We start from the raw sequence: 13,615 nt of genomic DNA, 5'->3' as shown, positions 1-13,615 counted from the left end.
CATTTTAAGTAAGTTTGGTTTGGAACACAATTGGTCCCAGAGCTGTACCCCGTGCCAGGAATCACATCCAGATGTTGCTCATTAATCCACAAGAAACGATGATCACTGTTGATGATGAGGGTGATGCATTTTGTAACAACTTGCTATCTAGGGAGTTCTAGAGGCTCCTTAGTCTAATGCATTAAAGCTTATCTCTACTTGTTACTCAGGGTCCTCTCACATAGAGGGAACAGAGTGAAATAGAAACAGCATCAGCCACAAGATTTATAGCCAAGCTCTGCCACTCAATAGATACAAAATATTCTACAAGTTATTTTGCTCCAGGAAATGAGGGTTAATTATGCACATCTCACCAGGCTGTTGAGATTAAATGAGAAAATATGGGTAAAGCCCCTAACTCAGGGCTGGACACTATATAGTGATCAATCATTGTCAGTTTTCCTCTTCCCCCTGCAATCAGCCAGTTCTAATCTGAGCAGTCCTTAATTTATTCAAGCTGGTGCCCCCTGGTTTAAACGAATTCAGATAGTCCAGACTTTGTTGGAGCATTCTAAGATGGTGTGAGCCAGATGAAACGGGTGTGCTGCGAACCCAGAAGAATATTGGGTTAAAGCTACTTTGAAACTAGTCACAACTAGTTTGAGCTTATTTTAGTCAGTTTGGTCAATAGGTGACCAGACCCAGCCAGTTTGAGATGGTCTAAACCAGTGTGAGATGGCAGAGTCAATTTTATATGCTTTTAGGTGGCACAACTACAGCCTTTAGCTTGAACCTTTGTCTTCCATATTGAAGTCTGATGTAACTCCATTTTTTCCAGGTTCAAATCTACCTGTGGTATACTGACCCTACTGAGTTACACTGAGCTCTCCATGTATGCTTCTGAATCTATTTCACATACTTTTAACTGGCTCTTCTAGTGGGTCATAACTTGTCCAAGCATTTGGAACCAGCAGAAGAACCAACCGTCTTCTGTTTTTTCCTTAGAATAAAAGATGAATTTTAGCTCTCAAGGGAATGGGTACAAAAGCTACATTTGTACCCATGCCTGCCTCTCCTTTGGGAGTCCTGGAGTCTTCACAGATTGCTTTAGGAATGTTCTGGCATCATCCTGAACTCAGGCTCTTCCCTCAATCTCATCCTGCCTCCTAGGAAGCAGGGCCATTTATTCTTAAGAGGCCTTTGCTTCACCTTGTCTGGTGACAAGGCGCATGTATTCTCATTAGCCAAAGACTTCCAACCCCAACATGGATCATGGAGTAGAGAAGGGGTGGAGAGGGTACAGAATCCCCCTCATTTATTTGATGAGCAGGGAAGTGAAAATGTTGGTAGTTCCCAGGCCAGATGTACATGCAAACATCAACATAACAAAATGCATGCTTTTGCATTCTGCATTAAGCAAACTCTGCCTCTTGCCTACTAGCACAAATAAGCCAGAGTGAGTTCCCTGAAGGATGGTTTGGCCATGGAAATACATTCAACGTGGAGAGTTATGTGCCTGTGTGGTGCACCTAGCATGGGCTGATACACTGTTGAGATGCAGGGACAGCTTTCTTTGGGCACTGCAGCCTGCACACAGAGAATCATGTAGAGAGACGTGGTCAGCATGAAGGACCTAAGAACTGCAATGTGTCATATTCTGATTCCTAGGTTTCAGGTGTGCTTTATTCCTTTCACATTTAAATTTTATTACGTTCGGGTCAGTCTCATAATTGATGCATACCTCGAATGTTGTGTGTGTTTGCTTTTCTGCTTAAACTTGTTATTGCAATGATAGATTCTTACAATCCAGAAAATATGATTTACATGTAGTGTGACATGAGTAGGGGATACATGCAGGCAATGGGAGCCAGGCACTAGTTGGCTGTGAGCTCTGTTACCTCCCCTCCCTTGGAGGTGTGAGACTCCTGGTGCTAGGGCCAGGGGCTTGCATCCCAGGATGCTGTAATTCTCGAGAACCTCACCTGCCTGGAGGAGCCAGTGTATCTGTGAGCAACCAGAAGCCATGCCACTGCTGGGACCACAGCTCAGGCCCCTCTTTCTGCCCCAGTAATAACACCGGTTGCTCTAAAGCCTGAGCTCAGACTCAGCCTGGGCAGGGCAGAGTGAGGCAGCCAGCATACCATCAAGGGCACGCACAGTGGTGATGTTGCTGCATTTAATAAGGAGCTGAAATAAAGTACTGTGTTAATTAAGTCACAGCCCGTGTGAAGTCAGCTGTTACCAGCAGTAGGGAAGGATTTTCTAAACCACCTGAGGCGAGATAGCTGGTTTTTGTGTAAGACATTTGCTAACTGCAGAGAAAGCTGAGAGCTGTGGGTTGCTCTTGGCCAGCCCAGGCTATTCACCTTGGAGCTTGGTGGTTCCAGGCCCGAGTCTAGGCAAAACTGTGTCCAAAATAAAGGTATAATTATTGCTATGCTGACTGAAGGAAGAGTGATTAAAAAAAAAAAAAAGTCATGTGTAATAGAGTCAGGCAGACCTGGAACAAAGTCCTGGCTCTAGAACTTTCTAATTGGCAGTGTTAAATAACTGAGTCTCAGTTTTTCTGATCAGTGGCTAGTAAGTTTTAAGTGAGATACAATAAGGGAACTGTTTCGGTGTTTCTAGTGCTCCGTATATGTCCACTCTCCACCCCTTAAGAGTAGGCAGCATGTTTTTCAAAATGCCTTTGTGGGTTTTATTTGTTGAGTAACAGGCCACATCCTACAGGAAGGTAAGCTAATGGCTATTCTGGGGTCAGCCTGTCTGCAAGTGAGAACAAGACCGATGAGCCAGCTGCACTGGTCCATAAGCTTACCTTACTAAGTAGGGTATTAGAGGAATCTGGTAGAAAGCCAAGTCCAACTCCCTCAGCTGCACACATTTCCCCTTTACTTCTTTGGTGGTATTGTGGCCTCAAAACTGCCCTGACAATGCCCACACAATCTCCCTTCCCATCACACAGGCATTTGGATTCTCCGCCCCTCCCACCTTTGTTGCATGACCCCACCCCTCCTCACTTCCCCTCATACCCCATCTTCTACTTCCAATAGCTTCTAAATCCTTTTCCTTTTTTGAGCCCCTGGTATTTCCCATGCACATCGAGATTGGGGCCCACATTCAGGTTGCTTCCCAGTTCCTAGTCTGTAACAGGAAAGGGACATAGGGGCTGGGTTCATTCTGCACCTCTTCCTGTGTACCTAACACTGTACGAGGTACATCACACATGTATACATATACACACACTCCCACACTCACCCAACACACTGACACACCCACACTCATGCACCCTCATTCTCATTCACTCACCCACACTCACATACTCACAGATGCAGTGTTGTCATACCCACAACAATTACCCAAGTTTAGTTTGCAGAGGAGGCCACGGGAGGTTATAGGGATCAAGAAACTCACTAGAGTTCACATTGTACGTCGGCTTAGTTCCAAAGCTAAGGTGCTTTCCACTGCACACAGCTTCTTTGATGAACAAAGGACAGCAGCTTAGATCAACTGATGTATCAATACACAGGATGGATTGTTTATACAGGATACTTTTAAATTACTGGAAAGACTATCTCTCGTGACAATTGATTGTCAGCCCACTCATAAAACCAATCCCATTATTTGGATGGGGCAGTGGATTGATTTGGGTAAGACCCACCTGAAAGGAAGAATAGACTCCCTAGCACATATTATTAAAATATCTACATGTTTAAGTGTCTTTGAGCACATGCAGTTATTGAACTTCCTGTGACTGTGGGTCAAGAACTGTACATTTTTTTTTAACATACTTTTCCTATCCATATTGGATAGAGGTTTAAGAATATGACAATTGAAATGCTTATCCAGGGACACAGGTGCACATAGATTTTGTCCTCATGAAAAGAGTAGTGCACTTGATATAGATCACTCCTTTCAAGGGTGTTTCTAGTTTTAATCAATATACTATAATTATAGAATTTTCTCATATTTTAACTTTTGTCAACATTCAGCAACAGACCTTGTTGGTCACATCTTCCCTCATTATTTTGCTTTCAATTTTGATTCATCTCTTAACAAAATCAAGCACCTCAAAGTATTTTTTAATTAAGGAAGAATACCTAGGGTTATATTATTGCTGAGCCCTTAAGTATTCAAAATATCTTTCTAGAGTCTTTACAAATGAATGACGCTTTCTTAGCAGGGCCTACAATCCAATGACTGTAACCTTTGCCTCAGAAATCTTCAAGAAGATGCTGTTCCTTTATTGATAATAATAACCTTGCTAATTTTTTTTATGATTTGTTTGAATACACATAGCATTCATTTTTCTTGATATTCAAGAATATCTATAGAATAGATGTAGGCATAGATCTTGATTCAGTAATTCTCTCTAATCATTTTGTTTCCATCTAATCTCTAGATTTAATTTTGTGGTTTTATTTTATTTTGGATTTTCCTTATAGATAAGCTCTGTAAGGCTTAATTGGGCCTCTCTGCCACATTCTTTCTCTCCCTTGCTTCCTTCTACCATCTCCTCCTTTTCTCCTTCCTTCCCTTCCTGAAAATCGAGTCCTGGCAAGGACTCGCTGATGGCAGCCACCATAAATTGTGTCCACCCACAGACTTACAAGACAAGTACAAAGCAGCTCCACTTTCCTTCTAGGGAACTGGCATTTCTTTTGTATTGCAGAAGTAACAAAATCCATTAATTTTGAAACAAATGTATGCAAATACATTTATTAATATAGGAAATAGGGAAATCAGTTATTGCTTCCTTTATAAATAATACAGGCTTAAGTTTTAAAGACATTACTTTTGCTAAAATGCATTAGACAGCTGTGAAAAAAATAACGTTTTTCTTTGTGGTAATATCTTTAACTAGATTTGTAGCACTAACAATATTTCCTATGTATATATTATTTTTATTTAATACACGTAATCTTTTTATTACCAAATCATATTGTTTCTCAGGAGATTACCATCAGCATTCATAAAAGCTGCAAAAGGAAAACAGGATGATGAGGAGGCATCAATCTCTCACAGATGTAAAGCTCAGGCTGCAGATTAAATACACAAAGCTCTTAATACTTTTAAATGAGCAACTCATTAGGTACAGATTTATTTAGAAATTTTCTTCCCCCATTTTATTTCCATTTCAATTTGAATCTGATGGTAGAACTCATTCTCTAATCTCAACCAAGAGCAAAGCAACCTCGGATAAAAGCCACATCTTCAAGCTGCCATTTATTGTTTGGTTGCAAACCCACGGGTAACTGGGTCTCTTGGTGTCCCTGTCTCTGTGCAGAGAGTGATCCATGGATCTCACTGGATCCTCAAATCTGGCTTGGAAAATTGACCAGCCCCCTGCAATGTCCTGGTGTGGCCTACCTCCGGTGTATGGCAGGTTCTTCCTTCTCAGAAAGCTGAATGTTTTTGGCCCATACAAAATCTATAAGTTTGCCCAGGCTCAGGGGTTCCCCTAGTAAACTGGCACAAGGCAAGGCATGGCCTTTGGAGTTGTAACCATGGATATGACCCCAGTTCTGCCACTCGTTACTTTAGGAAAATCAGTAAACATTGAGGAGCATGTTTTTGGTCTGCAAAATGAAAGTATTAATTCTTTCTTAATGCACCTGCTGTGAAGACTAAGAGAGAGTATCAACATGTGTATAACATGCTGACATAGAGTAGACTTCCAAGAGAAAGCTCTTGCCTTCTTTACCCTTCATCCACTGTGCAGCTGCCCCAAGCTTCCTTAGGTAAATGCTAACAGGAAACCTCAGTCGCCTGAAAAATGAAGGAAACTAATGGGGGCAAAAGAGGGACTGGCATTCTGGGTGCTAAACCTATGTTCTCAGGGCCACATGTGCACTGAAGAAATTTACGGAAAGAAAGTCTTGGTTGAACAAAGGTCCGGCCTTAATGAGGACAAGTGAATTATTGAATCCCAGGCAGGAAGGTATTCCTGGGGTGTCTCTAAACTTAAGTAGACCCAAAACCCAGTTTCAGAAAATCTTTCCTGAAGTCCCTTTGCCCTCAGCATCTTCATTCCTTCAACTGGGACCTCTCTGCCTCCTCTGATTCCCAGGATAGCTTGATGAATGAGAAGAACAGGGAAGCAAAAGAAAGAATTTACCTTAAATCTTACCTGGTCTAATTGTAGCTGCCAAGCTCAGGACTGCATTAAGCCACCTGTGGAAAAATGGGCCTTGGAATTAAGGCTGGCCTTGGTTGGTGTTGCAGACATCTTATCTTCATATACTAGCATCCTATCCCTTGAATGCTGGTGTGCCTCCACTCTCCATCCTCAGGCCTTCTCTTCTCTAGGCTGCTGTGTTAGATGTCACCATGCTAGGTTACATGACCCTGACTTAACCTACTTTCTTACACCTCTGTTCCTGACCAAAGGCTTCCCTCTGTTCAGAACACTGTTCTGTCTTCTCTGTCATCAGGCTTGCAGACTCAGCAGGGGTGTACTTCTCCAGGAAACATTCCCCAACCCCTTCATAGAATATCTGACCCAGTCTTGGTCCTGCAAGAATGGTTTATTAGACCCTGTCTTTGTGCCTGATTCAGGGCTAGCCTTCAGCAAATTTGGGGAATGATCAGACAAATAACCATGGTTTTTCTGTTTCTGATCTGATCCCTTTATTGCAGGTATTATTATCCATGCATATTCTGTGGAAGCTCTCAGTGCAAGGTTCCAGAGAAAGTTTGAGTGAATAGATGCATGAATAAACCATCACATGCACTCATGGACTGATGAATGAATATGTGTGGGAGTGAATGAAAAATTCTAATGGCAGAACCCATGCCTCAGCAACAGAATGGATGAGTGGAGGCCCATACAAGCAGTCCCTGCATGCTCTGAGTTCTCATGGCAAGCAGCTGATCATGTTATCTCCTTCTTCCGTACAGGGTGGAAGCTTTGATGTGGCAGATAGAATGTTCCACAGCATAAAGAATGCATGGGAGTCAGCATCCAGAGAGAACATGAGTGATGTCAGGGAGCTGACCCCGGAGTTCTTCTACCTGCCCGAGTTCCTAACCAACTGTAATGCAGTGGAATTCGGTGAGTGGAAGCCTGTGCGAGATAAGTGTGGGCCAGGAAGTGCAGGGCTCTATTTTCCACAGTTTGGGACTAATTTTGTCAATAATGTTTGCTTTGTCAATAATCTTTGCTGAGCAACTAAACAGAAACCTCACGAGACCCATGCAGTTGATGTGAGGCTTCCACTGGGTTGCAGCACCTGACGAAAAGGTGGGAGCTGGGGAAGGATGCCAGGCCCAGGCTGCCAGAGCTGCTCTTCCCATGACCTTTCCTCTGAAGGTCCCTAGGCCCTAGTCTGCAGCAAGGGGCAGCCAGGGAGCAGCAGCCATTGCTAATAGCTAAGTCTGGCACTTCCCTACTGTGCGACCTTGGACAAGCCTCTGACTGTGTCTGGCCCGTTTTCCTCCATGTCCCACAAATGGGTTAGCCTGGACTCCATGATAGGAACCCAGAGACGCTGGGTCTCCCAGGACAAGTTGCTGGGTGGTTTTCAACAGTAATTGTATAGACACCGCAGGATAAGCCATGCCTTCTCACTGACTGCTTATTTATTTGTGCTTTAGAGGAAGAACAAACATTTCAGGAGGCCTAGTCTGAAGGTCCCCTGATTACTGTATGTGTACCTCAGGAGCCTCCATTGCAAATGTCAGGGTGACTTGACAGGGGGTATGTGATCAGAGTCTGGGGTAAGGCATGGGCAACTCTCCATCCGAGGCAAGGTGATGTAATCCCCCACCCTGTGGAGGATACTCGTGAAGCATTGCCAGCACACGTCTGGGGCTCCATAGCTCCCCTTCCCCTCCAAATAGCACGTATGGGCCTGTACCTCAAGCCAGGCCAGGTGCAGGCCTAGGGGACATGGATAAGGAGATCCAGCCCCTGCTACAGGTGCCAGGTGCTCACCTTTTGTTCAATGATTTGTAGCCAAAATACCTGTGGAGCATTTAGAACATCCCCATGCCTAGGCCTGTGTCTAACAAGTCTGATCCCATGGAACTTGGTGGGCTTAGCCATGTTCACATTCTCAGATACTTGGGTTCATCAGAGATGAGAATGGATGAATGCAAAGGCCATTCTTTAGCCCCCACAAGGCATGGGGGTGAGGGGCGTGAGAAAGTAGTAGGGGACCAGGAATGGTAGAAGCCAAAAGAGACAGCCTGGGGTGAGGGGAGTGCTGGAGGGGTGAGGGAGTGATTGGAAATAAAGGCAGGGCTCTATGTGGAAGTGAGGAGGGGCTTAGTGCAAAAATGGCTAACATGCTGAGGACCAGGCATCCTCAGGAAAGTCAGGAAAACAAGGGGTTATTAAGCACCTGATGTAGGAAGGCAGTTTTAGAGGCAATGGGGAATTGAGGAATTACTTGTGTCTTCTGAGACAGAATGCTTTGAATGTGTTTATATTCCATTCAGGGTTGGGGTAAGGGGATATAAAATATGCACAAATAAATAAGTGAAATATTGTATGATGCTGAGAAGTCCTTCAAGAAAAGAAGGTAAGAAAGTGGTTTTGGTTTGAAGACTCAGAGAGCCTTGTGTTATTTTGGTCCCCAGGAGGGACCCATCTGAGTAGGTGACAGGTGAGCTGATACTAAATGATGAGAAGGGCCATGCCAGGCACAGCCCTGTAGGCCGGAGAGAGAAGAGAAAGATTTTATTTTAGTTGCACCATGAAGGCTCTAGAGGGTTTTATAACTAATATTTATTGAGCAACTCTCATATGCTTGGAATTTTTCTGAGCACGTTATTTGTACTTTCTCTTTTAATCCTTATGCAAGCTCTGGGCAGTAACAGGTGGGAAGAGTGAATTCCAAAACTATTAGGCAACTTGCTCAAATTTGTGCAGCTAATGGAAAGGAGAGAGACTTGGGCTTGAATCCAGGTTCCTCTTCTTAATGTCTGGGGAAGTTCCCTCTGAAAACCTTATTGTCTTCACTTTAAAAATTAAGAGAAAACACATAAATTATAGAGCTAAATGAAGATTCAATAAGATGATGTATGCCACGCACCTAGCACAGTGCCCTGGCATACATTTAGGTGTTCAAAACGCGATAGCTTTTATTATCGTTGTTACCTCCTTCTTGTTTCAGCACTATACAGAATGCACCCAGATGAGAAGCCATAACAGTGGGAAGAAAGAAGTAGAAACAATGATGACACTAGAATCGTTTTTATACACTTGTGAGTCAGGCACAGATGTCGTGTGGGAAGCTAGGAGGGCCTTATGGAGGGGTCAAAGGCTTAGAGGCCAAGTAGGAATATTCCAGGCAGGAAAGGGTGGGGACATTTCAGACAGAAGAGGCAGGAGGCAGTGTGGCCTGTGTAGGATACAGCCCACAGTCTGATATGCATGGAATCAGCAGTCCTGGATAGCACACTGTTACACTCCCTGGTTCATAGCCCAATTTGGGTTCCTATTTACTCAAAGCCCCACTGTTTCTCACCCCATTCAGGCTGCATGCAGGACGGAACAGCATTGGGGGATGTGCAACTCCCTCCCTGGGCTGATGAGGACCCTCGGAAATTTGTCAGCCTGCACAGACAGGTGAGTTGGGTGAGAATATGCCGAAGTCCCTGGAATCTTGAATGAAGGCCTCAGCATCTCCTTAATTTCCAGGGAGGCTTTCTGTGCAATTTGAAGGCTAGCGACAAGCATTTCTGAGGCTCTTATTTATCTCTAGGGAGTCCAGAGAATGGGCTGGGCTCTGTGCCCCACATTGGCAGGAAAAGAAGGGTTCTGGGCTCTTTCAGGAGTTCCATTAGGCTTTGCCCTTAGTGCCAGTTTGCTGCAGGAATTACTGGGGGAGAAAATTCAGTTTTTGTTGGATGCCCTGGTGGGCAAGTCAGTGTCTTTAGCTAGCCCTATAGGCAAGGTCATGCCCTGAGCCATACTGCCTGGTATAGTTCAGAGAGGGGCTAGAGGCCTCAAGGGGTTTCTACTTGACAATGGATTTACCAGGACTGGAGAGGACTTGGTTTATTACCCAAAAAGGCTAATGTGGGTTGAGGGCAGAAGCCATTTTGGGACACATATCCTGGATCAAATGCCTGGGTTAGTATAAACAAATGAAAATATGTTCAACATCATTAGTCAACAGAGAAACATATAGTAAAATCACAATGAGATGTTATTTCACATTCACATGAGTGGCTAAAATTTAAAATACTGATAAAAACAGGAATAAGCAAATGTGTGGAACAACCAGAATTCATCATACATTGCTGACAAGAAAAGCGCAATGGTATAGCCATTTTGGAAAAAAAGATTAGTAATTTCTTATAAAGTTGAAGATACATTTACCATTATCACCCTGCAATTCCACTTGTAACTATCTGCCCAAGAGAAATGAAAATATGTCCACAGAAAATGTGTACATGGAATCCATCAGTTTTATTTTTACTAGTCAAAACTGAAAACAACTGAAGTGTCTGTCCATCAACTGGTAAATGGATAAACAAATGATACATGCACACAATGTAATAGTGCTTAACAATAAAAAGGAACAAATTACTACTACATGGAGCAATGTGGGTGAATCTCAAAAGCCTTATCCTAAGGGGGAAAAAAAGCCATAACCCAAAGCTACATACCATGGGATTCTATTTATGTGATACTCTGTAAAAGGTAAAACTGTAGGAACAGAAAGCAGGTCAGTGGTTACCAAGGTCTGAAGTAGGGGATGGCAGCAAAGGAGTATAACAGAACATTTTGAATTTATGTAAATATCCTATATTTTGATTATGGTAATTGGTACATGACAACATTTGTCAGAACACGTTGAACTATACATTTTAAAAAGGTGAATTTTATTATGTAAATTATAACTGAAAAGAAAAATAATCTGGAGGATGCCTGATTACTAACAACAAAACTTGGGCCTTTTCTTCTGTCCTTCCTTTGCAAGGAGAAAATTCTTCCCTGGTTTATCCTTGCTTTGCCTCTGGAATCTCAGTAACATCAGTCATCTCTTTCATAATTCACTGATCTTGAGTACTTGGGCTAGAAATGAACTTGCCCTTTAGGTGGCAGCATCTTCCTCCCTGGTGTTCTCAGAAAAGTTCTTGGCCTAGGGTGAGTGAGAAAGCTCACTCTTACAGGCATGACTACAGATGCCAGTGGTGTAGTGGAGAACCAAACTGATCAAATAACTATGCAAATAACAGAGAAACTGTATCTGTAAAAAATGCTACCAAGGTTAAACACACAGTACCATGAAATGTAGATTAGAGATGTGATCCGGGGAGAGCTCTTTTAGTGAAATGAGGACTGGGTTGGAATGTATTAGGATTTAATGATTGATATCAGTGAAAACATCAGAGTAGAAATCTCTGAAAATCCTCTACTCCATAAAAGCAACAAGAATAATGGCAAAATTTGTCATAACAAACTTTTCAGTACTCTGTAAATTAACCAAAGGCTTGTAACAATCAGGGAAGTATTTCTTCAAGAAAAATCACTGGATCTTGATAAGAATAGCAGCTCTGTGGTATCTTAACTCGCACCATTCCCATTTCTCTTCTCTAACTCCATAGTAGCCTTGAAAACCAAGAGCCTACAATCACAGTAAAAACCAACAGCCTGGCAAACATTGGAGGGAGTAGAATGGAGTTGGCGCTCCTTCAAAGACCCGTACCCAGAGAACTGTCATTATTTGACCTGTCTGGTGGTTCCCTGAAAGGCTCCACTCAAAGCCTGCCCAGTGCAAACAGCCTTTTCTTTAATGACATTTATCAAAAACAATCAGAGACAATTGTTTAACACTGTGGCTGCCAAAGGCTATAGATAATAATTAGCAAACAATATTTTTGTTAACCAAAAAGCTTAAAAAGAAAAACCATGGCATGAGATGTTTATAAGAGGTCTTTAAAAACTTCAAGCTATCTCTGGTAACCCAGAAAGACACACATCTGTAGGGCTATTTTCATGCACAAGGCTGTGCTCATGCTCAAGAAAAACCTAAAAAGGCCCTGAGCTCTCAATTCTGGCTGACATTGAGGCTTGGTGCAAGCAGGATGTAAAGGTAAAGGCAGAGTTTTAAATTGCCTTGCTAAACATTGATACCATGCCCTAACATGCACAGAGAGGCCCTGGGCAAAGACTTGGGGACTATTTGTTTTAAGTATTTAAAGAAATCTTCATCCAATCATTAACTGACCATTAAGCTAACAGAGCAGAGACTTTATTGGCCATGTACAACAAAAAATATAGATTTTATAAAACTAGTTAAGAGAAGTTATTAGAAAAAATAACAACAACAAACGGCAACAATAACAAGAAACCCTGGGGAGGGGTTCAGAATCTGATTTCTAGAATTGCCACATCATAATATTTAAAATGTCCAGTTTTCAAGTAGCCTTGAAAATTCTGAAGTATATAAAGAAAAATAAAGTATGGACTATACAAAGGAGAAAAAGCAGTCAATAAAAACTGCATGCAAGGAAGCCCAAACTTTGGACTTATTAGACAAAGCCTTTAAATCAGCTATTGTAAATATGTTCAAAGAACTAAATAAAACCATGTTTAAAAGATTAAAGATTAAAGTATTATCATGATGTTTCACCAACAGAATATCAATAAAGAGTTAAAAAAAATTGTATAAAGAAACCAAATAGAAATTGTGGAGCTGAAAAATATAGTAACTGAAATGAAAAATTCAGTAGAGGGAATTAATAGTAGGTTCAAGTAAGCAGATGAAGGTAGGTTTATATGTGTTCTAAGAAATAAGTAGGAGTTTCTAATTGGTTTCTTTTTTCTCTGTAAAGTGGGAGGTATAGTCAGCTGCTTAAAGTGGACAGTGGAAGAGAGTCAGAGTCGAGGAGAGTATAGGAAATTTGAAACAGTCATGTGGAACAATTAAGCATGAGTTGGCCAGAGAAACATATCTGGTTTTCTGGCAATGCGCAGTGTCCATTTGAGATTGGTGATCAAAAATTATAGGATAATCAATGTATCGCTTTATGTGACATTCTCCAGATACTCTGGTATAGCCAGGAAGACGAAATAATATTTGCGTTTTTTTTTTTCAGAGTGCTATGAAAAGATAGAAGTACAGTTTATTAAAAAACATAAGAAGAAATATTGTTATTGAAATGATGACCTACTAAATCTAAACTGGATCAAGGTGTGGCTAAAGACAGGAGAGTGTTGAAACTAAAACAAATAAAGGAGTGAGGAGACTGAAAGTACTGATAAGGTGGAGGAATAATTTTAGGAAGTAAACAACCAGCAAAGTAATGGTGTGGCTTTTACCAGCTGGGTTGTTTGAATAAATAATTTTGAGGATAGAGCAGTTAAAGATACTGACTTGGGTTAAGGCGAGTCTATGAGAATGGGTGACTTTAGGTAGAATGAGGGCAAAAGTCACTGGAGAAGGGAATTTTAGAAACTGAGAGGTGAGAGATTGAAATCACCAAGGATGATCATGGCAAATCTTGGGCTCTGCTCAGCAGAAACAGGTACCATCTCTCAGGTCAACTGAGATGTTCAAACACTGCCCCATGGTTCCTCTTGCTCATGTATGGCAACGTTGAGAAATACTGCCAACCTGGGCACCCTAATCTAAGCCAGCACCAACCATCTGGGGTGTATCTATGAAGGAGCATGCTT

At 42.1% G+C, this 13,615-nt stretch overlaps 1 protein-coding gene across 11 annotated transcripts in view; it reads left to right on the top strand.

The window, feature by feature from the left end:
• Positions 1–13,615, top strand: part of WDFY4 (WDFY family member 4) — a 271,485-nt gene that overhangs the window by 237,610 nt on the left and 20,260 nt on the right. For all 11 annotated transcript variants that reach the window (XM_016142861.2, XM_036223477.1, XM_036223475.1 and 8 more), the window contains 2 exons: positions 6,880–7,033; positions 9,462–9,553. In XM_016142861.2, coding sequence (XP_015998347.2) covers positions 6,880–7,033; positions 9,462–9,553 — 246 coding nt within the window. The remainder of the gene's footprint in view (positions 1–6,879; positions 7,034–9,461; positions 9,554–13,615) is intronic.

This window comes from Rousettus aegyptiacus, unplaced genomic scaffold (genome assembly GCF_014176215.1).
Source record: "Rousettus aegyptiacus isolate mRouAeg1 unplaced genomic scaffold, mRouAeg1.p scaffold_m13_p_6, whole genome shotgun sequence".
Lineage (NCBI taxonomy): Eukaryota > Metazoa > Chordata > Mammalia > Chiroptera > Pteropodidae > Rousettus > Rousettus aegyptiacus.
This window is presented reverse-complemented; position numbering and strand designations above follow the sequence as displayed.